Consider the following 27,725-nt stretch of genomic DNA (forward strand, 5'->3'; position numbering starts at 1 on the left):
TGCTGATTTCTTTCTTTTTCTTAAGCAAGAATGTGGTCTGGTGGTATCTACTATTAAGGGATACCGCAGTATGTTGGCGGCAGTTTTTAGACACAGAGGCCTCAATATCTCAGAAGATAAAGACCTGCATGACCTGATTAGGTCTTTTGAAACAACTAAAAAGCAGTCATATAGAACACCTAACTGGAATCTGGACGTGGTACTTCAGTTTCTCAGATCGTCTAGATTTGAACCCCCTAATTCAGCCTCGTTCAAGGATCTGACCAAGAAGGCTCTTTTCCTTATGGCTCTAGCATCCGCCAAGAGGGTGAGTGAGCTTCAAGCCATTGAGGGCAATGTTGGCTTTAAAACAAAGAACAATCTATTGGTTTGTTCTTTCCTCCCCCCCCGAATTCTAGCAAAAGAACGAGAACCCGTCAAATCCGTGGCCCAGAAGCTTCGAGATTCGAGTATTATCTTCTCTTGTAGGGGAAGAGCCTGAGAGAACTCTTTGCCCGGTGAGGATATTAAAATATTATCTGAAGAGAAAAGAGCAACTTAAGGCCAATCAAGAGGTCCTTTGGTGCTCCGTGAAGGACCCCACTCGACCACTATCGAAGAATGCTCTGTCCTTCTTCTTAAGAAGCCTTATAAAAAGAAGCGGCATGTATCTTGCAATGAGAATCATTTTAAGCTTCTTAAAGTGAAGGCCACGAAGTGAGGGCCATTGCCACTCGCTGGCTTTTAAAAACAAAAAAATATGTCTGTGCGGAACCTTATGGAGGCAACTTCCTGGAGATGCCACTCGATTTTGCAAACCACTACTTGCGTGATGTGAAACAAAATCACTTATGACAAATGCTTCGCCTTGGGCCCTTACGTATCGGCGGATTCGGTGCTGGGACAGGGAGCTGGAACCTATCCTTGTTAGGCTTTATATTTTTACCCTTTGTTTGTATTTTGTTGGTTATGGTTGTCCTGAAAGAGGATGCAGGGAAGCATCTCTTTCTTGTCGTAGTACTAACCCTAGTTAGTTTGGTTAGGTGGTCTGATGGGTTTTGGCTCCTTGTGGTAGTAGTGGTGAGGATCTGTTAAGTAAGCGGACGAGTTCCCTTTGACAGGATCTGACTTGGATTCTACCACACAAGGGGATCAGATATCCCGGTGGTAGATTCGAGAGTTTTTCAGTAACAGGTCACGTCCTCGCTGTAGCTCTCCAGGCAATGCAGACTCGGAGACAGTATCAATGAAGTCTTCTGCCTGAACAGGTAAGAACCAAGGTTTTTTATATCCTACAACACCAGTTGTTTCCCTTTTTCTATATGTATTATTTAGCTGTCTCTTACCTTCCACCAAGGGTGCCAATCAGCTAAGTATATATCTGACAGGAAAGTTCATGTACAAAAATGATATTGTTAAACTACAATAAAGTTTTGTACATACTTACCTGGCAGATATATACGATTAATGGCCCCCACCCAGCCATCCCCTCAGTAGACAGGTGGAAGAGAAAATCTGAATAGAAGATGGGATTGGTTCATACTCCGCCACCAGCGGCGGGTAAGGTAGACCCACCCCCTGACCTACCTGGTCGTGTGTGCCGCGAGATTTTGAAATTCTGTCGGGAATGTCGGAGACTATAGCTAAGTATATATCTGCCAGGTAAGTATGTACAAAACTTTATTGTAGTTTAACAATATCATTTTTATTGTACTGATTACAACTGCAATCTTGAGTAAGATCGATAAACGTTACATATATACGCTAACATTGTTTAAATGAGTGCTGAGAAGGCTGGGAAAGATGTTAGGTCCTTTGCGGTCATGAATGGCACCTCAGTCGGTGGACGCCAAATTGGATTTAAAAACTGCCTTGAAAACATATTTTACGAAGATCTCACATGCCTATTTTAGTTCGTATGGCGCTTTCATATACTATCACATTATGTTGACAAAACTTCAATCTTTTGAATGGTATGCTTAGAGATGTAATTGTATTCTTGTTTCACCAAATAAATATCGAGTGAATGAGGCTGATCCACGGGATGACGATGGATCCACTGTGGTGTTTCCCCCTATGGTAGTAAACATTGATTTTTATCATGTCCAGTATCCTTCATCATCATGAGTAGGCTAACTCTTTAATAGTGCAACTTGTGACATAAATCCTTCAGCGCACTATCAGTCAATTTCCTCATCTTTTGAGGAATATTTGTTTTGTTACTAGAATTTTTGTCTCTTTACCATTACAATTTAAAAATACTGTGTTACCTGTAATTAACAGTGTATTGTAAAATGTTGAGCCCAAAATTTGTTGACAGTAGTCTGTCATGCAATTAAGTTATCGAAATGCATATGTGGATTTGAGTGTACTTAATGGGAATCAACCAGATTTTCTGTTGATATCAGAATAATCGAATCTGTCAAGATAGGCAAAGTGAAGGAATACTTGGTATAATGATTGAGGTTTACAGAATAGGCTCTTGATTTATTTGATAATTGTCTCTTGATCCTTTTTGTTAATTTTAGGGACAGTTATAATAAATAGTATCTTCTAAAGAGAAGTACAGTAAATGTGCACTTTCATGAAATAAATTTGATTGCCTGTTGTAGAGTACATTGTTTTGATCTTCTGTTTCAGGGATACATCGGAGGTTTCTAGTTCTGTTTTCATTTGTTGTGGGAACAACCTTGATTTATCTGCTGTACAATGGAGTTCCCATTCCAGGTCCTATTAACTCCAGTAATACTACTCTGTATTTAGGTAAGTTCCTTTTTTTATTATTTTATTTTTTGCAGATTCATTTTTAGCAGTAACTGATACTTTAATGTAAATAACCCCCTCATTAATCTAATTTTTGTTCATGAAACTTACCTGTCAGATATATATATAGCTGTATTTTCTGAAGTCCGACAGAAATTCAAAAACTTCTGGCACACACAGTGGTCGGCCAGGTGGTTAGTACCCATTCCCGCCGCTGGGAGGCGGGTATCAGGAACCATTCCCATTTTCTATTCATAATTTTTCTGTCGCCGGTGTTGGAAACACCTGTTTTCAGTACCTCCGTCTTAGGATTTTGGAAACTTCATGGCCGCTAAATATCCTAATTGTCTTTTGATTTATTGACTTAGATTTGTGGCTAGGCATACGCTATCTTAAATTGTTTTAAATATGATTCATTTTTGTATATCTGAATCTAGTTAGGCTAGTTTCAGAGGGGTGTGTCTGCTAAGATAGGGTGTGGCTACCGAAAGCTTCGGTAGTTCCGCACTCGATATGCACGAGGGCTATGTGTCTTGCTTCTTTGTTGAGATTTGTCATGTAAGGAGTGTGAGACTTTGTCTAATTCCGTAAGGAAGACGTATGATTCGTATGTACGCAATTAATCAGTAAACAAAGTCAGGGTAGGCTAACCTACCTGTAGACTATATTTTGCCTACCCTGTAGTATGGCCTACGGGCTATAAATATGTTCTCGTGAGGTAATGCCCTTTTACGTTATAGATTCCATCTGTATCTTGGAATCTAAGGTGCTCGCTCTCCTATCATTGTGGTGAAGAGTGCTACTTCTGTAGTTGTTACTCCTAACCCTGTAATGTTGCCTTCGGGCCCTAAACAGTTTCTGTAGAGGGTATTGACCTTCTCTGATACTCTATCGATTCGTAAACTTAGAATCGAAAGTGCTGGCTTTGGAGAGCAAAAGTGAAGGGGCTAAGTGCAGTGACAGTGCCCCTTGTGTAGTGGAGGGTGCGTCAGATCTGGGCCTTATTTCGGCCTCTAGGCCGGGACCTCTGCTTGACTCCCAGGAAACAGGGAGAGAGCATGTCGAAAGCCGAAGGAGGGTTTACGAGGAACTCCCACCGATCTGACGTGCCTTCGGCAGACCTGAAGTTACTCCCAGGCTGCAAAGTGCGTGCACGAATCCTGAAGGATTGCTTCTCGTCCTCCGAAGCGTCTCCCTGCGCGGGGAGGGTTTTGGAGCTTTCGGAAGGACTCGCGCCTCTAAATAGAAGCTTTATAGAAGAGGACGTTTCACGTCCTCTATCTCTCTCTCTCGTCATGCGTTGCAGTGAGAAGTAAGAAGGCGAACGTCGCCTGAACTCGTGTACGTCTTTCCACCTAGAGGGAAAGCAAGTCATATTAGCAGGACGCTTTTGAGCGCGGACATACCTAGCTTTTGTTGCTGTGAGAATAAGAAGGCGTCCCTCGCCCCGCGTATTCTCACACGATCAACCCTTACCTGAGACTGCTTCGTGCAGTCGTTTTGGTTTTCTCTGAGATGTCTAATGCTCTTCCCTTGAAGGCAGTTTCGCTTGCATTGACGCCACTGTCAGGGAGCGTGACGCTTTTTTTCTGCACGCTTTTTTTTGACGCTCGCTTGGACGGGACGTTCGGACATGGACGCCAGGCGCGCGCGGGTGCACGCCAAGCGCGTCACCAGTAGACGCCGAGCCGAAGCGCACGCCAGTGGATACCAGGAGCTGGGCGAGCGCGCGCGCGCCAGTGGACGCCGAGAGTGCTCGCTGCTCGCCAGTGGACGCCGAGCGTGCTCGCTGCTAGCCAGTGGACGCCGAGCGCGCGCGCCAGCGCACGCCAGTGTGTCGCCTGGCTGAACGTTTCTGTTGAAGTCTTCAAGCTGATTTGGGCCTAAAGATTTTTTACCTAACTTCGGTGATCCTTCTACATCGCCTGCGAAGAATGTGAAGTAAGCAGTGCTTCGGAGGAAGCTTAAAGTGAAAAGGCAACTTCGTTTTCGAAACCAGCAAGACCACGGGTTTCGTGAATTATAGAGGTCTCTGTCAGTAATATTGCTATTGCAATACACTCCCTGAACACCTGAATTAGCCCTGGTCACTGACCAGCCCGAACTATATCCCCATATATTTACCCACTAAGTGGGTAATTTTAACTGTCAGCGTTACCAACGCTGCAGGTAAAATCTAGTCCAATGAGTTACCTGTGTTACCATTGGCAACGCTGCCGCAAATACCGGCCACCAGTGGCCTTTCTCCTCAAGTGTTATTGTTCGCCATGCTGTGCGGATCAGTCCCACATCAGGCGAACTTTTGGTCATTTAGCCCGACCCCACTCAAAGAGTTTTTCGTATTTTGGATACAGATTACGACCTTGGACTGTTATTAACGTTTTTCTCCCGTTTTTACTTTGGATAGCAACTTTATACTCGCTATGGATAAGTTAGAAAATAAACGTCGTCGCACCGTCTGCAAACGCCTCTGCTTCTGCTTCATCTACAGTTTGACGATCGAGCCTTTTACGACGATCGAGCTCCTACTGCTGGATATTTGGTGCTCATCGGCTCTGCACGCCTTCAAGCGTAGGATGAGTACCCTCACACATGATCGACGTTCTTTTGTTATTTCGTGTAGGAAGGTTCAGTGCAATACCAGTCAGAGATGTTTGTCTTGGTCAGGAGACAAGGAAATATTAGTTAGTTATTCTAGAAATTAGTGGACAGGTCATATGTTAAGCATATTTCTAGCCTGACGAATATTTGAACCAAAATAGAGATAGTGGTATTAGTAGTATAGTTGATTCTAATCGTTCTTTTTCAGCCCCCCTGCCTGTTCCAGAACCAGCCCTAACGGGTGCTGGGGGTAATGGAGAACCACAAGCCTCCGAGTGGGTAGGTTCTGCCGGCCCCCCCGGCGCGGAGCAGGCAGTGTTGGCAGCAGATTCCCCTTCTCTCGATGTGTAAGTTCTCAGGATGATAAAAAAAAATTAGGTCAGATACAGACGAGTAGGGATAACATGCTAAATAGTGTTTAGGAAGAGAAGTGCAGGCTTCTTAGGGTTGGTTTTCCATTATAAGTAGTAGTTATAGAGCGACAGTGTCCTTAGAGCCTCTTTGGTTTTTCCTGCTTCGAGTTACTTGCATCAAGAAGCTTTTAGGCCATGGTTGGTCTTTCCAGATCTTGGTTTTCGGGTCTGTCGGGTTCTGAAGGGTTTGAGTACTACTCCTTCGCCTTTAGGTTACTTTCCTCTACTTATACGATACGATAATTGTTAATATCAACTAATTCTCTGTTCAATGCATATTGACTTACGATAATCCAGTATGTAGAGAGTCTAATAAAATTAACTACGGTTAGCCTAGTGTTCACGATGATATATCGTATGCATATACAGTAGCCTAGCCTAGCCTAAGTATTCACGGTACCACATATCGGTAGAGTGATTTTTTTTTTTTTTTTTTTTTTTTTTTAATGGCTAACGTTGTAGGCTCAAGGCATTCTGACTTCGGATAATTCAGTACAGGTGTAATTGAAAACGAACGAGAATCCGATCTTAGGATAATTCAATATGAATGTAATCGAACAGAATGAAGATCCGATTCTGTCCGACTAAAGCATTATAATTGTATTATGTTTATCATATTAGCGTAGTATAAACTAACTCGGCAGTCATTCACTCTGGAATCAGCTAATGACAAATACTGGTTTGCGTCGCCGTATCCATCATTCTGTCCTGATGGCTAGCGTGACTAACGTAACAACACTTCCTCACTTATGCCATGTTTGTACAAACGTCTTGAAGGAGACGTATTTTCAACAACGTTGACATTCAACTCGGTCAATAAGGTATCTGTTGGCATATCAGATGTCAAATATAAGGAATTCGTATGTATGACGTTTCATACGTTTAACAGACTAATGCCGTCAGTAATTACATTGTGCTTATGTCAATTACAGTTACAAATAATTACCAGTCGTATTATCAAATTACAGTGACAACTGAAATTAATATTAGCCCTAATAAAGTTAATTTAATTACCGTAAAATATTAATTATTACTTTCAATCAAATTACAATTACTAAAGCTTTGCCGTCAAACAGCGCTGTTGTAAGAAGGCGTGGCTTAGACAGACAATGGTTGCCGGCTAGTCTGTTTCCTTGGCTCCAGATTCAACCATATCACTTGGTCTCGGCTAATGTTTTTGTTCCTAGTTAGCATATTAATGAATATGTGGATACTAACTTGTGGAACGAAGTCATACTGTTCGTCTTACGATGTAATTTAAGGCCAAAAATTCACTAATATATATACAAGTCTCATGGAAGCTAGTTTTTCCCTCAGGTTAGATGGCGTAAAATTTAGCGATTCCGTTCGTTTTCACTTGTTTTTCATAGGTATTACGCACCTTGCACTTTATACACTTTATTAATCTTTGTTGGTGGTGAAACAAAACAGTAATGAGCTCTTTCATGCTATTACTTTTCTTTTATCACGGCTGCGTTTGAGTTAATACAAAAGCTTGGGACATCTGTTCAGGTTGCTGATGCACGTAATATTGCCTCATCAGCTTCAGCTACATTTATAACATGAATACAGTAATTACCGTCGCACGCGGATGAATACAATAAAGTGATGTTGCTATACGATTCGATCGCATTAGCAACAAGTTCTCGTTCGGTTGTTCATAGCTGTACCCAGTTATACGAGTATATTATCATTAAGATAATACCTTTTTAACTTAGAAGAGGGTGCAGTTTATGGAGGTGGAGATGTTAGACGATTGTAATTCTCTCTCTCGCACTTTCTGATTTCATATCCGATCTTCATCCCAGACGATTCGTAATTCTCTCTCTCTCTCCATGATTTCATATTCTCTCTTCATTCCTATTTTCCACCTCTCCCAACACTTGACTTATTATGCAAAAGAGAGTTTTTCTTCCTGTACACCTTTTCAAACACTATTCTGTCAATTTCCCTTCAGGACTGACTGACCTCATAGGTCCCAATACTTGGCCTTTGGCCTAAATTCTATTTTTAAACCCAACAATCTCGCTGTCTGAGGCACGATGCTGCCTACGCCAGCTTCGCGAGAGATATAGGAAGACTTATTTGCATGTAGTGCGATTTTATACTAACCCCATCGTAATCGAATTAACGCAAGTCAATTACTGTAGCTTCAATACGGACTATATTCACGATCACGTCTTGATAATTTTCCTGAATTTCTAATGTTTCTCAGATTATCTTGGGGAACAGAGTCGGTCTAGTTTTCTCTCTCGCCCAGTTTTTTTGGTTAAAACTTATGATGTCTTTACACAATCTTCTTTAGCTGCTCATTCTTCGGATGTTGCTTCGGAGTCTTCTCCCTCATCCTGTTTTTTTTTTTATTTGCCAATATCTCAGCAGAACCAGAGTTTCATTTTGTTTTCATCCTGAAATTTGGAGAGGATTTCAATCTCTCTCTCTCTCTCTCTCTCTCTCTCTCTCTCTCTCTCTCTCTCTCTCTCTTCTGGGTCCTGTAGTTCTCAGGCTGCTGGTGTTGATGTCTTCAAGCGGTATCCGCAACTACGTATTTTCATCCTTACTTGTTTTAAGACGTAGTGTGTCCTCCGTAGTTTTTTAGCAGGCTACGGCAGTTGGAGATTCATCTGCGCCATCGTTGACTGTATTGATACCGGTTGTCACCACCCACTCCTTTCATAGGGTAGTTAGTAATCTTCCTTCTTCGTTCCCATTTATATACCTTAGGTGTGTGAGACGTAACATGCTTACTGCGGTAATTGCTGGGGGGGGGGGGGGTGGCTACGGCCGTTGGTAGTTCGTCTGCATCGTAGTTAGCACCCTTTTGTGCCCTCGGCCCCTTCTTAGGGTAGCTGGTAATTTCCTTCTGCGGCTCCCATTGCTTCCGCAGTTCGTAACCCGTTTATGAAAGCACTATGTATCGCACACTTGGTTCTCCACCTGCACAATGTCAGCGCTAGGTGCTCCGGTGGTTACTCGTAGTGACTTCTCTCTCCTTATTTTCTCAACTTTTTCCTGCTGTTTTTTCGGTTCCACCTCAAAGGGTTTCAAGGTGGGTTCGACTTCGATTCCGTGTCTACTGGGGATACTTCTTTCCCTCACTTGCTCGGACTCGCTCTTAGCTCTTTTAGAGGTGTGTGGCTCGCCTATTGTTGTACCGGTCTCGTGTCATTGTCACTGTGAGTGCGGAGTTTCATAGTTAAGTGAGACTGGTTCAAGGTTAGGTCATCGTCTTGGTTGATACACGTTTGGCGCAACAGTAAGGGAGTGACTTGCATGGGTGGGCGTTCATCGCCAAGCCCAAGGTATATTCGGTTCAGGTGTAACGTTATCGTCACTGGGTAGGGAGGGTAGGCGCAGTCGAGTACCTAACTCTTCCAGGTTTCGCGGAACTAGTGGAACAGTTCGGCTTCGCTCTTCTGAGGGCCTGGACAGGCGGTCGGACAGAAGGGTTACGTCATCGTGTCTTGGGGGGGGGCGTGTGGGTTGCGCAGTCGAGTAACGACTTGCACAGGAGTTTATCATTTTCTTGTTGGTATATCGTTATTTGCGCAATCGGATCGGTAGGCTCAGATTTGATGGGATCTTGTATGTCGTTTGGTATCGAGCACCCAGGCGTAGTAGGTTCCGGGTTCTTGGCTGCTCTTGTGGGGGGGGGGGGGGGGGGTTCGGTTTTTTTCCTTTTTCCTGTTCCGGTTCGTCCGGACAGGTTTGACAGAGGATAGATTACCTTATTTTAAGGGGAGACTCGTTTGCTATTTGTGGGTTTTTGTTTCTCTGGCGAAGGATGCGAGTATAACGGATTGTGGACTTTGTCCATTCTCTCTTTCCGCATTCCAGGCTCCGGAGGAATCTCAGTTAATTCAAGTAATGTTTGATACGTTGTATTCAACCAAACCAGCAGTCTCAAACATCAAGTAGGCTAGTCTGGTTGCGGCAAGTCTGGCAGTTTTTTGGGGAAGGACTAAGCTATCATCACTTTTCTGTTAAGGTAGAGAGTAACTCCTCTGCCGGAGTCCACCGACTTCCGGTTTTTTACGAGTCAGTGAGGTTTTTCTCTATTGGGTTCCTTCATTGATTCGTGTGGTTGGGGTTACGGATCATGAGGCTCGTATTGGAAGACATCTTTCACAGCCAGTGGGAGGCCTTGCCCCACTCTGTGTGGATGTGGTGAGTTTGAGTGGGTGTTTCTCTGAGCCTGGACTGTTTGATAACCTCTTCACTTTGGTTTCGACGGGGTTTGCATACCAGACTAACATTTCTGAGGGTTATGCTATGTTTTTGTCAAGGAGAGGAGGGACTATTGTTAAATCATTGCCTCTGCGCTATCGGACAATCATAAGAAAGGGGTTCTTAGTCAATCCAAGGGCGCATAGTGTCGCGGAGGGCTACCCTTTGGCTTGCGGAGGATGTTTCGCTGTCGGCGATTCTGCAGGTGGTTATTTGAGAATTGTTGTGGTTTTTCACAACACCGTACCTTTAGGAATTTCAGTTTCTTCAGAGGTTACTCTCGGGGTCCCGTGACTCCCGTCGTTGCGGTAACTCGGTTTTATAATTGGCTTGGTAGAGTTAGGGTGTGAGAAGAAGGGCAGCAGTGATAGTCGAAATGAAACTTCAGGGTGTTAGAAATTTAGGGAGGCAGTTGATAGTCTAAATGAATTTATGGTGATAGAAGTTTAGGGAGGGCGGCAGTGATAGTCTAATGAACTCTTAAGTGTTTCTGTTGGTCAAGCTTAGACAGAGTTTATTGTCCCTTAGGCCCTTGAGGTTAGGCAGATCCCAATGGTCATGTTGAAATAACTACTACTTCTTCAGCACAAAGTCATCTACATCAGTGAGCAGTAGAGAACTGAAGGTCCTGCACATTCGACTTCTCCTCCATACATGAGAGGCTACATAGCCACATGGGAGGTTCACCATTTCCCCTCCATACATGAGAGGTATAGAATACCACATGGGAGGTTCTTCAGACTCAGGCAGTACCTTGGACTCGACACCGACGGTATGGTACTTCCTATGCAAGCATCCTCACTTACTGAGCTGGACAACCAGGTGAGGAGATTTGTTATTTATTTTTGCCTCCATGAATAAGAAGTATAGCTTATCACATGGGAGGTACTTCTGACTCAGATAGTACCTTAGACTCAACACTGACGTTGAAGTACTTTCTTTGCAAACATCCTCACCTACTGAGCTGGACAACCAGGTGAGAAGATTTGTTTTTACCTCCATGAATAAGAAGTATAGCTTATCACATGGGAGGTACTTCTGACTTAGACAGTACCTTAGACTCAACACTGATGTTGAAGTACTTTCTTTGCAAACATCCTCACCTCTGAGTTAGATAACTAGGTGAGGATACATGCTAGGTTGCTTATGAGTTACCAGCGTATGTTCCGTGGACAGGTCGGGCTGAATGAGATTGACCCCCCGCTCCGACTAAAATGGTTGTTAATCGGGCTAATTCAGGTGTTCAGGGAGTGTATCGCAATATGAAAGTTTCATAATAAAACTAATATTGTAATACTTACCTGAACACCTGAATGATTCCCACCCTCCTCCCCAACTTCAATTTGATAGTGAATGATTCAATTGAGGAGAAAGGCCACTGGTGGCCGGTATTTGCGGCAGCGTTGCCAATGGTAACACAGGTAACTCATTGGACTAGATTTTACCTGCAGCGTTGGTAACGCTGACAGTTAAAATTACCCACTTAGTGGGTAAATATATGGGGATATAGTTCGGGCTGGTCAGTGACCAGGGCTAATTCAGGTGTTCAGGTAAGTATTACAATATTAGTTTTATTATGAAAACTTCATTTTTGTAAAGTCCAGGATTGGATGGAGTTATGGAAAGCTCAAGGAAAGATCTCTTTTGCTCTACCGCAGTCAAGACTTTGCGGTAAGGCAGCTATGGGTTATGTGTAAAAGCTCGACGTCCTGCACGTCAGGACTCTCGGGCAACGTTCCAAGTAGGATTCTTGCAAAGGCACATCAAAAGGACGCTCTTCAGGAAAGCGCAAAAGACAGGACTTCCCTTTGCCCATCTGCCAATAAATTTTGATACGGGAGAGGAAGCTGGTTGGAGAGTTTCTTCTTCCCAGGATAATTTTTGCTGCAAGCTTTTTAGCCCATCTGAAAGGGCATTTTAAGGGTTTTCAGATGATAGATTTTGTTAGTCCTAGTCGGGGACTACGCTGCCGAATTGAACATCGTCGTTCTACCTGTCGTAAGCCGTCTCTTAACAGGATTCTTGCCCCTTCCTCGTTTGAGACGGGAATCGAAAATAAAATGCTCGACTTCCTGGATTACGTTTTGTCAATTCAGTGAATTTCCCCCATTGACAATATACTATCGTTTTGTCAAGTAAGTGGGTATCCCTCATTGACAAAAAATATCTATTTGTCCCGTAAATGGGTTAGTTTTTTTCTTCTCATTGACAAACTTCTCATTAACTTTATATTGCGTAAGCGGATAAGCTCTTATTGACAAGATTCGGAAGAGCTCTCATTCATCATTCGCAGACTCGTACAAGAAATAGACTTGTAGACTACGTCAATGAACGCTTATGTTCCAATAACATAAGAAGCTTGAGCTGTCCGCTTCAATTCTCTTGAGTTTTGTTTATGAAACTTGCCTGTCAGATATGTATGTAGCTGTATTTCCCAAATTCAGCTATAGTATAGATGTCTGCCAGGTAAGTATGAAAAAACTTTATTGCAATATAATATCATATTTTGCCTTGCGTTATTTTACTACTGTTGGTTCAAGTCATATACGCTTGCTGTAGTTACCTCTTCGGATGGCAACCGAGAGGTCTATTGTCTATTATTTTAAGGACATTTAATCGTTACTCCCTGCAGCCTTCCAGGAGTTTCCGATTTATCTTTTACCGTTGTATGGTAGTGTTATGACGACACAAAAAACGCATCTATATATTTAGCGTTTTCTGTTTCGCTTAAATATACCAGCTTGAAGAGTCTCTTTATGCTAAAAATTACGGACCTTTATTTCTTCGTAGAATAGGGTAGCTGGCAACCAGGCATAAAGTTAAGAGACGACGATCGTAAGCTGCTGCTGTCACTGTCCTCTCCGCCAGTCCAAACGAGGCAGTACCAGCTCGTTCGCTGTCATGCCCGGTAGGTTACGTCTCTCTCTCTGCGGGATTGACTGACTAACCGTATCTCTGTGCTGGCAGTTACGTCTCTCTCTCTCCTGCGGGATTGACTGACGAACTGTATCTCTGCCCTACAATCACGGACTTTAGCCTAAGATTGAGGGATTACTTACATGAATGAATAAACATTGCATTCGTTTTTGCCCCCACCTACTATGATTATCAGAGATATCTCTTACTCCTTTCGGTGCTCGTTACCGCACGGTATAGGACTACGAGTCTACCGCAACATTTCACTATTATATGCTCTCCTGCTTAGGCAAAGCGCAGCCATTTTTAGGAAGTAAACATACTGTGTGAGGGAATGGATGAGCTTGCTGGGGACCATTTCCTTCCTAAAGAAGTTTGTTTCCCTTAATAGACTGCAATTCAGACCTCTACAGTTTTTTCCTACCGGGAAACTGAAATTTTATTAAAGATCTAGGAATGATTCTGAACATCTCTCGGTGCGTTAAGTATCACTTGAGGTGATAGAAAGAAGGTGCCGGACATCTGGAGAGGGTTTCAGATGTCCTGGATCATAATCTGAAAGAAGTGGTTAAGCAATTTCTGTCGTCCTCCAGTCCTGGAAACGAGTTTTTGGAACCAGTGGTCCATATCAACTTGATCTTCCACAGCTCTCTCATATCTTAGGAAGTATCTTCTCTCGGTCCCTGTTCGGGTTTACGAGAAAGAGCCTATTATAACAACAGGCGTAGAATGTAACGATCCTCTAGAGGTTCGTTACAGGATTGCAAAAGTCCGTACGAATCATCTCGATCGACGGCAGCAACTACTGACTTCGAGTGGAATCTTTCTTTAGAAGTATGTTGAGAGTTTTATGGGAGACTTTGGGACGTCCTTTCATACATCTCTTCGCTATGATATTGAACAGGGATGGATGTTTAGTCTCTTTTCCCCTTTTTCAAACGCTTAGGAAATGTAATAAGATGATTTATACCATCACAGGGAGCGACAATGACGCTAATCGCCCCATGTTGGCCTTTCAAGATCCTAGATTCACAGAGGTCACGTCCTTCCAAGGACCTTTTCCGAGAGAGTCGGTCTACTTTAACACGAAAGGTACCTATAACCTCTCCGCTCTGAGTCTGACTACGTTCAGACTATCGAGATGTTGACAGCATAAGATTGCGTCTTCCCTTTCCGTTTGAAGAATGGGATGCTGGCAGTCACAACTATTAAAGAATACGCAAATATGTTGTTGACGGCCTTTGGGCTCAGAGATTTGCTTCTGTCAAACAACAAAGCCCTTCACGATCTATGAGTTCTGTGGAATCTCGAAACTCGCTCACCATCTACTTTTTGTCTCACCTGTTTTCTCGGAGTCAGACACTCGTGCGAGATCAGGAGACACATAGTAGCCCTGAGTTTCTTGTTGACGAAGTCGGTTGCGTTTACACACCCCCGATGATCGTTTTAACCATGAGACCAGGTTGGACTGTCAGGCATTCGTCCTTCGGACTGAATCGCCTTTTTGCTCCTCTCTCCTTTCTCCTGGCACCAGAAGCTCGTCAGGAGTGGCTCAGGAGTTTGATTCGCTAACGACGTTGGGTTTGCGTTCATACCCCAAGGTTTGCTTAGCTTGAATCGCCCAGGCAGTCCAGACACTCATCCTTCAGCGAAGAATAGTGCCTTATGGTCTTCAGGGTACACCCTTGCTGTCCTTGATTCGTCTGACTGGTCAACTGGTCGGTCACCTGACTTAGTACAGACTGACTGACTGTGCATGTCCAGATCGAAGCTTTCAATATGGAACTTAGACATAGTCTGAAGTTCTTGATGTCAAAGCATTCGAACATCTCCTACCTGTTAACTTCTTGCACGTGATCAGGAAGGCCTTTTTCTAACCACCCTAGATACGACAAAGAGGGTTAGTGAGGTTTTCAGCCATCGTCAGAAGTTTTGGCATTAGAGAACACAAGGCGGTGCGTTCTCTAAGCCTTCCGTTGTGGCCTAAGAATGGAAAACCCGTCTTGTTCTTGGGCCAGGAGCTTGGAATCAAGGATGGCACAAGTTATTGGGCACGGAGCCAGAGAGAGTCCTGTGCCCTGTCAGGTCTCTCAAGTTTTATCTACATAAAACTCAAGAAAGTCGAAGTCGTACGGACAATCTGCAGTGTTCCGAAAAGACCAGACTTGCCCATATCGAAGAACACCCTGGCTTTATTGTTAAGGAGTTCTTCAAAAAAGCTCCTTCATTGTGTTGGCACAAAGATTTGAAATCTTTTTTTTGATTTGAATGCTCACGAGGTGAGGGCGCGGCCTCGGAAGCATTTCAACAGAGCATGGCACTCAGCAACATCCTGAGTACCATGTTTTAGCGAAGCAACTCTGTGTTCAATTCACACTCCCTGCGAGATGTGAAGATGGCATATGAGATCTGCGCTCGCTACGGCCATACGTGGTCTGCAGACACAATCTTGGGGGCAAGTAGTACCACTCATCCTATCCTGTAGAAAATGGTTAGGAAGAGCTCTTAATTTAGTAGTTGAGTCGCCGACAACGGTGACTTCTTAACTTAACTAACTTAAGCCTTTAGTTAAACACACCTTAACTTTGGCTAGGTTGGTCAGGTGGTGATATATTTTTATATATATATTTATTTTACTTCTTAGCCCTCATGGTATGGTCAATATGGTCTAGTCACGTCGTGGTCTCGCCCCTGTTGACAGATCATCTGGAGTGCACCAGCTATATAGGTCTCTACCTCGCTGGCAACTCTAGTAGCACAAGCACGACTTACGTGGCAATAACCACGAAGCCAGCAATGCTAACAAATGGTGGAACCAAGATGTAAATCATCTGCATGCATTTGTTTCCCAAAATCCTTCTATTCTGTCCCCCCTTCCCACCTCCAACGGTGGGATTCAAGCTATATATTATATCTGCACAGGTTAAGTTTCCATGAAACAAAACTTGATATTGTTATGATACAATAAAGTTTGTTCATACTTACCTGGCAGATATATATAATTAAGTACCCACCCACCTCCCTCAGGGGACAGTGGAAATAAAAATTATGAATAGAAAATGGGAATGGTTCCTGATACCCGCCTCCCAGCGGCGGGAATGGGTACTAACCACCTGGCCGACCACTGTGTGTGCCGCCGGAATGTTTTGAATTTCTGTCGGACTTCAGAAAATACAGCTATATATATATCTGCCAGGTAAGTATGAACAAACTTTATTGTATCATAACAATATAATTTTTAAGGGATTATTTTTAATGCTTGGAAGTGAAGTTATTGAAAGAAACTATAACTTTACTTCAGCACTGTATGTACTACTATGAAATGACACAATACAATAACCCTCCCCCTGCAACCCCAAATTTGGTTTTCCATGATACATGCTTTTCACTTATTTACATTTTTACAATTTCCATTTCCAGTGCTTATGTGGCAGTATGTTGCTTCATGGTCCTCATGTATTTTTGTAGTTTTTTTTTTGTCATTTTTAATGTTTCTAACTCACCCTTTTGTTTGAATTTCTGTTTGCTATATTGGGAATCCTTTATTATACACTGTGAGGTGTCATTTCATTAGTAACTCCAGCTGGCTTGATTCATTGTCTTTTGCTGAATCTGTCACTCCTAACAAAATATTCAAGTTGTTAGAAACTGGCTAAAGGCGTTAGTTACTTAACAAGAAAAGATCCAGATTCCCGAAATTTGTCCTGATAAGATAGGCCGGTTTTAGTTTTCCCCCATTTAAAGTGTCTCCTGTTCACAATAGTTTTAATTTAATGGAGTTTTCTTTACAGACGATCTTATAGGTTTGAGTCATCTGATAAATACTCCAAGCTGCGTTATACCTGATATTGATCCATTCCACCCAAGTCTCAGAAAATTCATGGCCAAAGATCCCAAGCCAGTAAGTCAGTTTCATAATTTTTTTAAATTACGTACTATACTGTGATTTGTATCAATTTGCTTTCAAGTTTTTGTGGACATACGTAATGTTTTGTTCATGAAACTTACCTGTCAGATATATATATAGCTGTATTTTCCGAAGTCCGACAGAAATTAAAAACTTACGACACACGTAGTGGGAGTCAGGTGGTTAGTACCCATTCCCGCCGCTGGGAGGCGGGTGGGGGTATCATGGAAAACCTATTCCCATTTTCTATTCATAATTTTTCTGTCGCCGGTGTTGTAAACACAGTTTTCAGCACGTCCGTCTTGAATTTAGGAAACTTGGCTACTATAAGTACCCTTTCCCCTTTTGATTTTTTGGGTATCTTGACTTTTGGATCGGTGGCTAGGCACACGTTAATTGTGGATTTGATTGATTTTGGCTTGATTTCTCTTTAAATAAGATGTCTGGTTCTAGTTCGGCTAGCGCCAGGTTTTGTACCAAGAGTGATTGTCGAGGTAGGCTACTGAAAGCATCAGTAGACCCTCATACTTTGTGTAAGAGTTGCAGAGAGCATGATTGTATGTATGAAAGTCGCTGCAAGGAATGTGAGTGTCTTTCTGATTCTGGATGGAGAGCGTATGAGTCCTATCTGCGCAAGCTTGAACGGGATAGGTTAAGGAGGTCTTCCTCCAGGAGCGTTTCAGGTAAACGTCAGGAAGTTCATGCTTCTCCTACTAACCCTCTTTTAATCACTACTCCTAACCCTGTAGTGTTGCCTTCGGGCCCTGGACCAGTGTCTGTGGAGGGTAATACCCTTACACTTATCTTAGAGTCGATTCGTAATTTAGAATCTAAAGTGCTCGCCTTAGAAGGCAAAAGTGAAGGTGCAAAGTGCAGTGACAGTGCTCCTTCGATTGTGGAGGGTGCGTCAGATCGGTCCCATTTCGCCTCTAGGCCTAGACCGCTGCCGGACTCCCAGGTTTCAGGGAGAGGGCATGTCGAAAGCCGCAGGAGGGTTACGGGGAACGCCCACCGATCTGACGTGCCTTTCGGCAGTATCTGTTGACGCTACCCAGACTGCCAAGGAGCGTGCGCGTGCACGTCTCCTGAAAGAGTGTTTTCACATAAGTGACTTACCGAACAGTTACATAGCTTATAGCTTCTTACCTACGGCAGTCGAAATTCAAATTGTTGGCGCCAGCGGCGTTGCTATCTTAAGTATAGGTGATTACAAGACCCGCCCACATCCGGGAACCCTGGGTACTGCTAGCCTTATACCGTCAATTTTCGTTTCTGCCGCTCACGGGGTAACACCTGTGAGATTTTCGCTGCAGTCTCCTGCGTCGCCATTTTGGATTTTGGTTTTTGTTTGGTGATGTACAAGTTTTTGGTTTTTTCTTGCCAGTTAGCTATCTCTATTCAGTTTTTTCGTCATTATTGCTAATTATGTCAGATTCTAGTTCATCTGCTGTAAGGTTTTGCAGCGCTGGCTGCAAAACAAGATTAGCTAAGTTATGTCATGATCCGCACTCTAAGTGCACTAAATGCAGAGGACAAAATTTTAATGGTATGGATGTGACATGTCATGAATGTAAAGAATTGGATGAACAGGGATGGAAGGCGGTTAGATCGCATGCTGAGAAAAATGGAGAAAGATAGGAAGAGGAAGGCAGCTCTTTAGGGCTAGTAGTAAGAATAGGTTAGAAAACTACTCCTGTTCTTCGGAGACAAATAAGTCTTCTCTTGCCTCTCCTTTATTAGAGAATATTTCTCCAATTAATAGTCCTCCTACTTCTCCTTTGATTACCCCTGTTCAAGTTGCCCATGTTTCCGAACCCAACACCATTGCCTTGCTTGAGTCTAAGATGGATAAAAAGTTCGAAGTGTTAGCTGAATCAGTTATGAAGTTAGGAATGTCTTTTAAAGCTTTCGTAGATAGTACAGTGAAATCTAGTGCAGTGCAAAGTGTTAATGTTGCGCCTGAGGAGGCGGTTGTCCGTTCCCCCTCGACTCCCAGACGAAGGTCACTGTCCCGCTCCCCCGCAACCGGGAGAAGACATACCGGAGGTCGGAAGGCGTAGGGGGGTGGGGGAGGTTTGCACCCTACGGTCAGCCAGGTCGACTCCGTCGACTCGTGCGGGCTGTCGTCCAAAAGATTTGGAAAGGTGTTAGTGTTTGTGATTCTCGTCTGTCTTCTGATTCGGAAGTGCAATCGCCAGTGCGCAAAGGCGAGGTGATTTGGTGTCTCGACCGTTAAAAAGACATTCGATTCTTGCGGGTGATTCGTCACCGACTCCTGTTAAGAAGTCTAAGAGGCATTGGAGTCCTCAACCTTCGTGTAGTTTTGCTCCGGATGTGATATTTAGTGAATCTCCTCCGCAGTCGCATTTTTTCGGCTAAAAGCAATGGCTCTCGACTAAACTTTGTGATAATTCACGATCGCTCGACTCTCCCAAGCGAGTCTCGGTCGCAGTTTCGGCTCGGTTGCCTCGTTCGACTCCGTATTACTGTCCAGAGAAGCGTATTCGCTCGTCTTTGTTCGACTCCCCTCGCCGTGAGTCGATAGGAATTTCGACTGGTTGTTCGCCTGTGTCGACTCGTGGTGCGGAGACTTCACCGTTAGAAAGAATCGTTCTTCGACTGAAAGACCATCGACTTCTACAGTGGTTAGACGATTCTACCTTAGCTCCATTTAAGAAGCATTTCCAGGATCTTATGAGTTTGTTGAAATCCTCCACCGGGTAGAACATAATCCTGATTTCGACTCTGCTTCCGTGCAGTCTGAAGAGGAAGCTTTGGATCAAGATGACAAGGATTCGTCGGCTTATTCGAGTCTTCTTAAATTTTTGCCTGTCCACTTATCCAAGATTACTTTTGAACCTGCTTCTCCGTCTTCACCGCCTTCAATGTTCGTTAAAGATAGGAAGACAGCGTATTCGTGTCTACCTAAACTGGTTCTTTCTCAGTCCTCGAAGCAGGCCCTTAAGGAGTCAACAGAGTGGCTTCTAAGAAGAGGGAAACAGGTAAGGCTTCGTTTGCTTTCCCACCTTCTAAGCTTCAGAGTAAAGCGTATCGCTTCTACGCAACTGGAGAAGTTCCTTCTTTGGGAGTGTCTGCCTCCTCCCAGGGAGACTTCTCCGGTTATTGGACTCACACCGAAGAGCAGCTTTTTCGTCAGCTAAAATTTTGTTTTCTTCTTCAGAGCTGGACCATTTGGTGAAGAATATTTAAAGTATTTGAGGTATTTAGTTTTTTTGGACTGGACTATTGCCTCTTTAGCTCGCAAGATTGAAGACTGTCAGTCTTTAGAAGAAGATTTTGCCACAGACTGGTTAGGAGTTCTGTCCTGTGCGGATAAGGCTGTTAGAGATGGTTCAGGAGAATTAGCAGCCCTTTTCACAATGGGAGTGATGAAGAAGAAAGAAAGGTGGTGTTCTTTCGTGTCTAAAGGAGTCACTAATAACCAGAAGTCGGCTCTCATGTTTGCTCCTATCTGTAAATCTCATCTTTTCCCTGAAGAAACCATTCAACAAATTCTATCGGATTTAGAAAAGAAACTACTAATGATCTCCTTCTTCAGTCTTCCAGACGTCCGAAAGAGCCTACTCCGACAGGAGCTAAGTCTTCTCCTCTTCAGAAGCATCCCTTTCGAGGGAATAAACCTAAGTGGCAACGAGCCCCCAGGACTAATTTGCGTCCAAAGTACAAGTCCTTCAATGAAACCTCCCCCCAAACCTTCGGACAAGTGAGAAGCCGTTCCTTCACGTGCAAAGTAGGGGCAAGACTCCATCTTTTTTGGGAAGAAATGGAGTCGAAGAGGTGCAGAGCAATGGGTAGTTCAAGTTCTTCGAGAGAGATACTCGATTCCTTTTGTTTTAGATCCTCCTCTCTCCGATACACCAATCAGCTTAACAGCATATTCTCCAGGATCAGAGAGAGCTTTGGCTTTAGCAGAGAGGTCAATGCACTCATCAAGAAGGGAGCAATAGAGGAAGTCCTCGACAGTCTCAGGGGATTCTACAACAGACTCTTTGTAGTTCCCAAAGCCTCGGGAGGTTGGAGGCCAGTGCTAGATGTAAGCGCATTGAACCTTTTTTGTTGCTGGAAGACAAAGTTCAATATGGAAAACAAATCATTCTGTATGTCGGCACTTCGCCCAGGCGATTGGATGGTGTCCCTGGAACATGAAGGACGCCTACTTTTCATGTCCCGATTCACCAGAGTTCAAAGAAGTTCCTGAGATTTGGTGTTCGAAGGAGGGACGTATCAATTCAGAGCCCTTTGTTTCGGCCTTTCGACGGCCCCTCAAGTATTTACTCGTGTTGCTGCTCCATTGGGGAAATGGCTGCATATGTTGGGCATCAAATGCAGCATTTTACCTGGACGACTGGCTCTCAGATCGGGTTCGAGGACACAGTGCGTGAAGGATTTACGGAAGACACTGTCATTAGCGAGTCAATTGGGAATTCTCATCAACCTGGAGAAGTCTCAATTAGTGCCGTCCCAGAAGATCCCCTATTTGGGGATGATTCTGGATCTCAGACTTTTCGGGTTTTTCTGTCCCCGAAAAGAATAGAATCTTGCCTCAAAAAAGTGAGCCAATTCCTGAATCGTCAGTCCTCCTCCGCCTTGGAATGGATGAGTCTTCTAGGGACGTTATCATCAGTAGAGACGTTTGTAAAGTTGGGTCGTCTTCACATGAGATCTCTTCAGTTTTATCTCAAAGCGAGTTGGTGACGGAAGTCTCAAACCAGACACGTATTCGTTCCCAGTGTCGGAAGAGATCAAGAACGACTTGAGGTGGTGGATGTCGAGGGAAAGATTGCAAGATGGGTCTCTCCCTGACATTAAGGAACCCAGACGTAGAATTATACTCCGACGCATCGGACAGAGGTTGGGGGCTCTTCCTAGGGACCAAAAAGATCTCAGGATTTTATGGTCAGAGAAAGAGAGGTTTGAGAATCACATCAACATGAAGGAGTTGAAGGCGATTTGGTTCGGTCTGCAAGCATTCGCTTTCCTTTGGCGTGGGAAAGAGAGTGGCAGTATACTCCGACAACACCACCGCTCTATCTTATATCAGGAATCAGGGAGGAACCCATTCATTCTCCCTCAACAAAGTCGCAGAAGATCTCCTTCTCTGGTCTCAAGATCGGGAGATTTTCCCTCGTTCCGAGGTTTGTACAGGGGAAGTTAAATGTACTGGCAGACGAACTAAGTCGAGTAAACCAAGTTCTTCCACGGAGTGGACATTGCAAGACAAAATTAAATTTGTTCAGGAACTGTGGAATAAAAACTTTGGGGAAGACCAAATTGAGTGGATCTGTTTTGCCACGTCGAGGAACAATCGACTTCCGAACTTTTGTTCCCAGTTCCAGATCCTCTTGCTTGGAAGACCGACGCCAATGCTTCAGGATTGGACGGGTCTAGACGTTTACGCCTTTCCCCCACTTTGGAATGATCAGAGATGGTTGTTGAACAAGTTCCTCTCACATCAAAATGTGTCAATGACGTTGGTAGCACCATTCTGGCCCAGGAAAGAGTGGTTTCCAGACCTTCTCAAGTTGGTTATTAGACCATCCCAGACTTCTTCCTCAGTATCCTCGGCTACTCCAAACAGCCCCACTTCGACAGGTATCATCAGAAGTTTGTCCGCTCTGTCACTGACAGGGGTTCAGACTGTTCCGGAAAACTCGTCAGAGCTAAGGGCGGGGTTTTCTCGTAGAGCGGCAGAGGCTATTGCTAACTGTCGAAGAAGCTCTTCTGCCAAGTTCTTTACCAATCAAAGTGGGGAGTCTTTAGGACGTGGTGCAGAAGACATAATTTCTCGTCTTCTAAAAACCTCTGTGACAGAAATAGCTGATTTTTTGCTGTACCTTAAAGAAGTTAGAACTTGTCGGTATCGACAATTAAAGGGTACAGAGCTATGCTGTCCTCAGTGTTTAAGCATAGAGGGCTTGACATCTCCTCTAACCAGGATATTGGAGATTTAATTAAATCTTTTAATACAGTAAAAGTATCCAAGAAGGATAGTGTGGACTGGAAACTTGGACATAGTTTTTAACTTTTCTGAGTCTTCACGATTCGAGCCACTTCGTGAAGCGTCTTTGAGAGATGTAACGAGGAAGGCACAACTTTTCTCTTCGCTTTGGCTACAGCAGGAAGAGTGAGTGAGTTACAAGCCATCCATAAAGAGGTGGGGTTCAAAATCGTAATGCGGTTTGTTCTTTTGTTAACGAATTTTTAGCAAAGAACGAATCTCCCTCTACCCATGGCCTAAATCTTTTGTACTTAAGGGATTATCTAATATAGTGGGTCCGATGGACGAAGAATATTTACTATGTCCTGTCAGAGCTCTGAAATGTTACCTGTCAAGGACACAATCCGTTAGAGGTAATTCCGACCGACTTTGGTGTATCGGTTAAGAATTCTGCAAAACCCCTCTCCAAGAACGCTATTTGTTCTTTTTGAGAAGTCTGATACTGGAGTCACACTCTCAAGTCCAAGATCAGACTCTAAATGTGCTTAAGGTGAAAGCACATGAAATACGTGCAGTGGCGACATCCTTAAGCTTCAAGCACAATATGTCGCTTTCCTCGATTCTTCAATCTACGTTTTGGAGATCGAGATCTGTGTTCGCCTCATTTTACCTGAAGAATGTAGAGGCTACCTATGATAGTTGTTGTAAATTGGGTTCCTTTGTCGGTAGCGGGCATGGTGTTGGGAAAGGAAACATATAGGGAACTTTCTATCCTCTACTGTCTCCTTGCCTTGTTATAGGTTGTTGAGTCGTGGGCAGACTGGAGGCTCATAGTACTTTGGAGAACCTCCAGATCTTATTTATTACTTTTGAGTATGTCATTATTTTTGGTATAGGTGATGGTCTGTTGTTTTTTTATCTGGTTTCTGAAGCCCAGGGCAAGGGCATTATCTGTTTTTTAATATTTTGTCAACCAACGGTCTTGTCCATGGTTACAAAATCCCACTAAGTAGGGACGACCCTGGCCTATACTGCCACGTCTCCTACGAGTGAGAGAGCGCCAACCAAGACGGCAGTATTCTCCTGCAGCTGCTCTCTCACAAGGTAGGGTACTACAACATTTGCTGTTTAATGTGGTCTTACTGTCATTTTTATGTAGTCCATCTACCCTCCTTCCGGGAGGGTAGTTTGGATTCAGCTATGTAACTGTTCGGTAAGTCACTTATGTGAAAATGATATTTCATGATAAAATAAAGTTTCACATATACTTAACCGAACAGTTACATAATCAAAGCCCACCCACCTCCCCACAGATGGACGTGTCGGCTAAACGAAAATTGACGGTAGAGAAGGCTAGCAGTACCCAGGGTTCCCGGATGTGGCGGGTCTTGTATCACCTATACTTAAGATAGCAACGCGCTGGCGCCAACAATTTGAAATTTCGACTGCCATAGGTAAGAAGCTATAAGCTATGTAAACTGTTCGGTAAGTATATGTGAAACTTTATTTTATCATGAAAATATCATTTCTCTTCTTCAGAGGCTTCCTCCCCGCACAAGGGGGTGGAGTCTTCATTCTGTTTCACGCCCGCTGAAAAAGGAGCGGTGATCGTGACGCTTCACGTCCAGTTTTTGCTCTCGAGCGGCGATCTTCGCCTGAGAGTGTGTTCGCAGCCTTCCCGCCACAGAAGAAACGTAAGGAGTCATCGGATGATGACTTTGTTGAGCGCCCCAGTCGCTCTCGAGCACGTGCAACGGCAGTTTCTGGGAGGGAAAAGGAAGAAGGCGTCCCCTCGCCCCTCGTCTTCTCACAGGATCAGCCCGTCACCCTGACAAGGAATCCTCTCCTACTGAGAAGATCCTGCGCTCTTTTGCAGCAACAACTTGCTGATGCTCTTGCTAAGAAAGGGACGCAACCACGTCCCCAGGAGAAAGGATGACCGTCTTCCTGTGAAGAGATCTAGAACGAAAGGTCTCCCTCTCCCTCTCTCGCTCTGTCTATCTCTCCACTTTCTTCGCCTGCTAGAGTTCGTGCGACTCCCCAGCGGCTCTCTGGAGGACGTGAAGAGGAATTTGCTCGCTCTGAGCATGAAGCGGTATTACCCGCTCGTAAACTTGCGGTGCGAGAGCTCGATACTTGCGTGGGACGCTTCGGTGCAAGTTCAGGATCCTGACGCTCGGTCGGAAGCCAAGCGAACGCCAGTGGCATCTAAGAGTGCACCGGCGGAAGCAGAGCGCGCGCGAGATGTTAAGCGCGCTTTAGTAAACGTCATTCGCACGCCAGTGGACGCCAAGCGTGCGCCAGCGGACGCCAGCAGCGCGCGAGTGGACGCCAATCCCGCGCTAGTAGCAGCCAGGCGTGCGCCAGTGGACGCCAGTTGTGCGCCAGCGGACGCCAGGTGTGCGCCAGCGGACGCTCGGGTGGACGAGGATGTGGATTTTAGTCGTCTCCCACCTGTTTTTTGATGAGACTTTGCAAGTTACTTCGGGTCTTAGAGAGACGACCGGAGTTTCTATTAAGGAGTCAAGCTTTGCCTTCCACTTCACAGCAACGCTCCTCTTGGGAATCTTAGACCAGATGGTCTTAGTTCAGCCTTACGTTCTCCAACTTCACCTGTGTCGGAAGCAGAGGTTAGCGACGCTTCCGGTTGAAGTGGATGATGAGAAACCTTTGGCGGCAGTCTTCTTCCGACTACCAGATATTGACCCGCCTTTTCTTCAATCGGAGTTTGGAGATACGTACGTTTCATCCGGAAGCGCCTCGCTCTCCTCCTTCCAACAATTTCTTCTTCCAAGATCAACAAGGTCTCGGCATTTGTCAGAATGAAGAAGTCCCTTTCAACTAAGAGGGCTCTTCGTAAGGTCCATGACTGGATGGAGAAAAGGAAGTCTCAGGGAAAGACTTCTCTTGCCCTGCCTCCTTCGAGACTTAGTGGGAAGGCTGGCATTTGGTATGAGACGGGAGAAGACGTAGGTATTAGACTTCCCTCGTCAGCTCAAGGAGACTTCGCTAGCATTGTGGATGCCTCGAGGAGGTCTCACCTGTCCTCTTCGAAAGTTTCCTGGTCTACTACGGAAATGGACCACCACCTTAAAGGCCTCTTTCGGACGTTAGAGGTCTTCAACTTTCTAGATTGGTGTTTGGGAGTTCTGGATGCCAAGTCTAGGAGTTCCGACTCGATTAGTCTGGGGGAGCTGTCCAGCGTAATGTCGTGTATGGACAAGGCCGTCAGAGATGGTTCGGAGGAGCTTACAACTCACTTTTGCACAGGGCTTTTGAAGAAGAGATCCCTGTTTTGCAATTTTACAGCTAAATCTGTCTCTCCGTCACAAAAGGCAGATTTGCTCTTCGCTCCTTTTCGGATCATCTCTTCCCCCAGGCTATGGTAAAAGACATTGCTACCAGCCTACAGGAGAAGGCCACGCAAGATCTCCTCGCACAATCTTCAAGGAGACCTGCGGTTCCTTCGTCCTCGGGGAGTTTCGATTCTCAAGAAATCGAAGCCCTTTCGAGGTAGTTCTTCCTCGAGACCAGCCCCTCGAGGAAGAGGCACTTCCAGAGGCAGAGCCACTGCGCTTGCCAAGAACAAGAAGTGAAACAGAAGTCCTTCAGTCACCGGTTGGAGCCCAGGCTTCAGCTTTTTGCGCAAGCCTGGGAAGAGAGAGGTGCAAGACGAATGGTCCTTGGACATCTTAAAGAAGGGTTACCGGATCCCGTTCCTGAAACCACCCCGCTGTCTACGACACCCAGGGACATGTCACCTGCTTATCGGGGAGAAAAGCAACAAGTGCTGTACGACTGTTAGATCAGATGATCGTGAAACACGCCGGTAGAACAGTCTCCGACCTGAATTCCCCCGGATTTTACAACAGACTGTTCCTGGTGCCAAAGCAGTCGGGGGAATGGCGACCGGTACTCGATGTCAGCAACCTGAACCTCTTTGTCATCAAGCAGAGGTTCAAGATGGAGACACCTCAGTCAGTGATGGGAGCCTTAAGACCGGGGGATTGGATGGCTTCACTAGATCTCCAGGACGCGTATTTCCACGTCCCCATCCACCCCCAGTCGAGGAAATAACCTGCGGTTTGTCCTGAAAGGAAAAGTGTTTCAATTCAGGGCTCTCTGCTTCGGACTCAGCACTGCTCCGATGGTATTCACCCTACTGATGAAGAACATTGCGAGGTGGCTTCATCTTTCCAAAGTCAGGATCTCTCTCTACCTGGACGACTGGCTCGTACGAGCCTCCTCGAAAGACCGGTGTCTGGAGGACCTTCACACGACCTTGTCGTTAACGAAGTCCCTGGGGCTTCTGGTGAACCTCGAAAAGTCACATCTGACCCCTTCTCAGTCTTTAGTCTATCTGGGGATTCAGATGGACTCAGTGGCTTTTCGGGCGGGCTTTTCCGTCCCAGGGGCGACAACTAGATTGCCTAAGCAAAGTGTCAACCTTTCTGGGGAAGGAATCATGCTCAGTGAGGGAATGGATGAGTCTGCTGGGGACCATTTCCTCACTGGAGAAGTTTGTGTTTCCCTAGGGAGGTTGCACCTCAGACCTCTTCAATTCTTCCTTGCGGACAATTGGAAGCACCAAAACACTTTGGATTCGATTATGGTGTTATCAGAAGAGGTAAAGGAACATCTAAGATGGTGGACCAACCCTTTGAAGCTCGCAGAGAGGGTCTTTCCCTCAAGCTTCAGAACCCCGTCTTCCGCGGGGTGGGGAGCAAAACACGGGGGGGGGGAGGAAGTGTCAGGCACTGGAGAGGGGAACAGGTGTTCCTGGCACATAAACCTCAAGGAGCTGGCAGCAGTTCATCTGGCGCTCCAGTTCTTTCAGAACGAAAGTCTCCGGCAATGTGGTGCAGATCAACTCGGACAACACCACAGCCCTGGCATACCTCAAGAAACAGGGAGGAACCCACTCTCGATCACCCTGTTCTTCCTTGCAAGAGAGATCCTG

General features: G+C 44.9%; 1 protein-coding gene across 1 annotated transcript in view; it reads left to right on the top strand.

The window, feature by feature from the left end:
- LOC135209931 (uncharacterized) overlaps positions 1-27,725 on the top strand; it is a 48,048-nt gene that overhangs the window by 18,784 nt on the left and 1,539 nt on the right. Inside the window, exons 2-3 of the mRNA XM_064242665.1 lie at positions 2,620-2,742; positions 16,691-16,800. Coding sequence (XP_064098735.1) covers positions 2,620-2,742; positions 16,691-16,800 — 233 coding nt within the window. The remainder of the gene's footprint in view (positions 1-2,619; positions 2,743-16,690; positions 16,801-27,725) is intronic.

Source organism: Macrobrachium nipponense, chromosome 39, assembly GCF_015104395.2.
Source record: "Macrobrachium nipponense isolate FS-2020 chromosome 39, ASM1510439v2, whole genome shotgun sequence".
NCBI lineage: Eukaryota > Metazoa > Arthropoda > Malacostraca > Decapoda > Palaemonidae > Macrobrachium > Macrobrachium nipponense.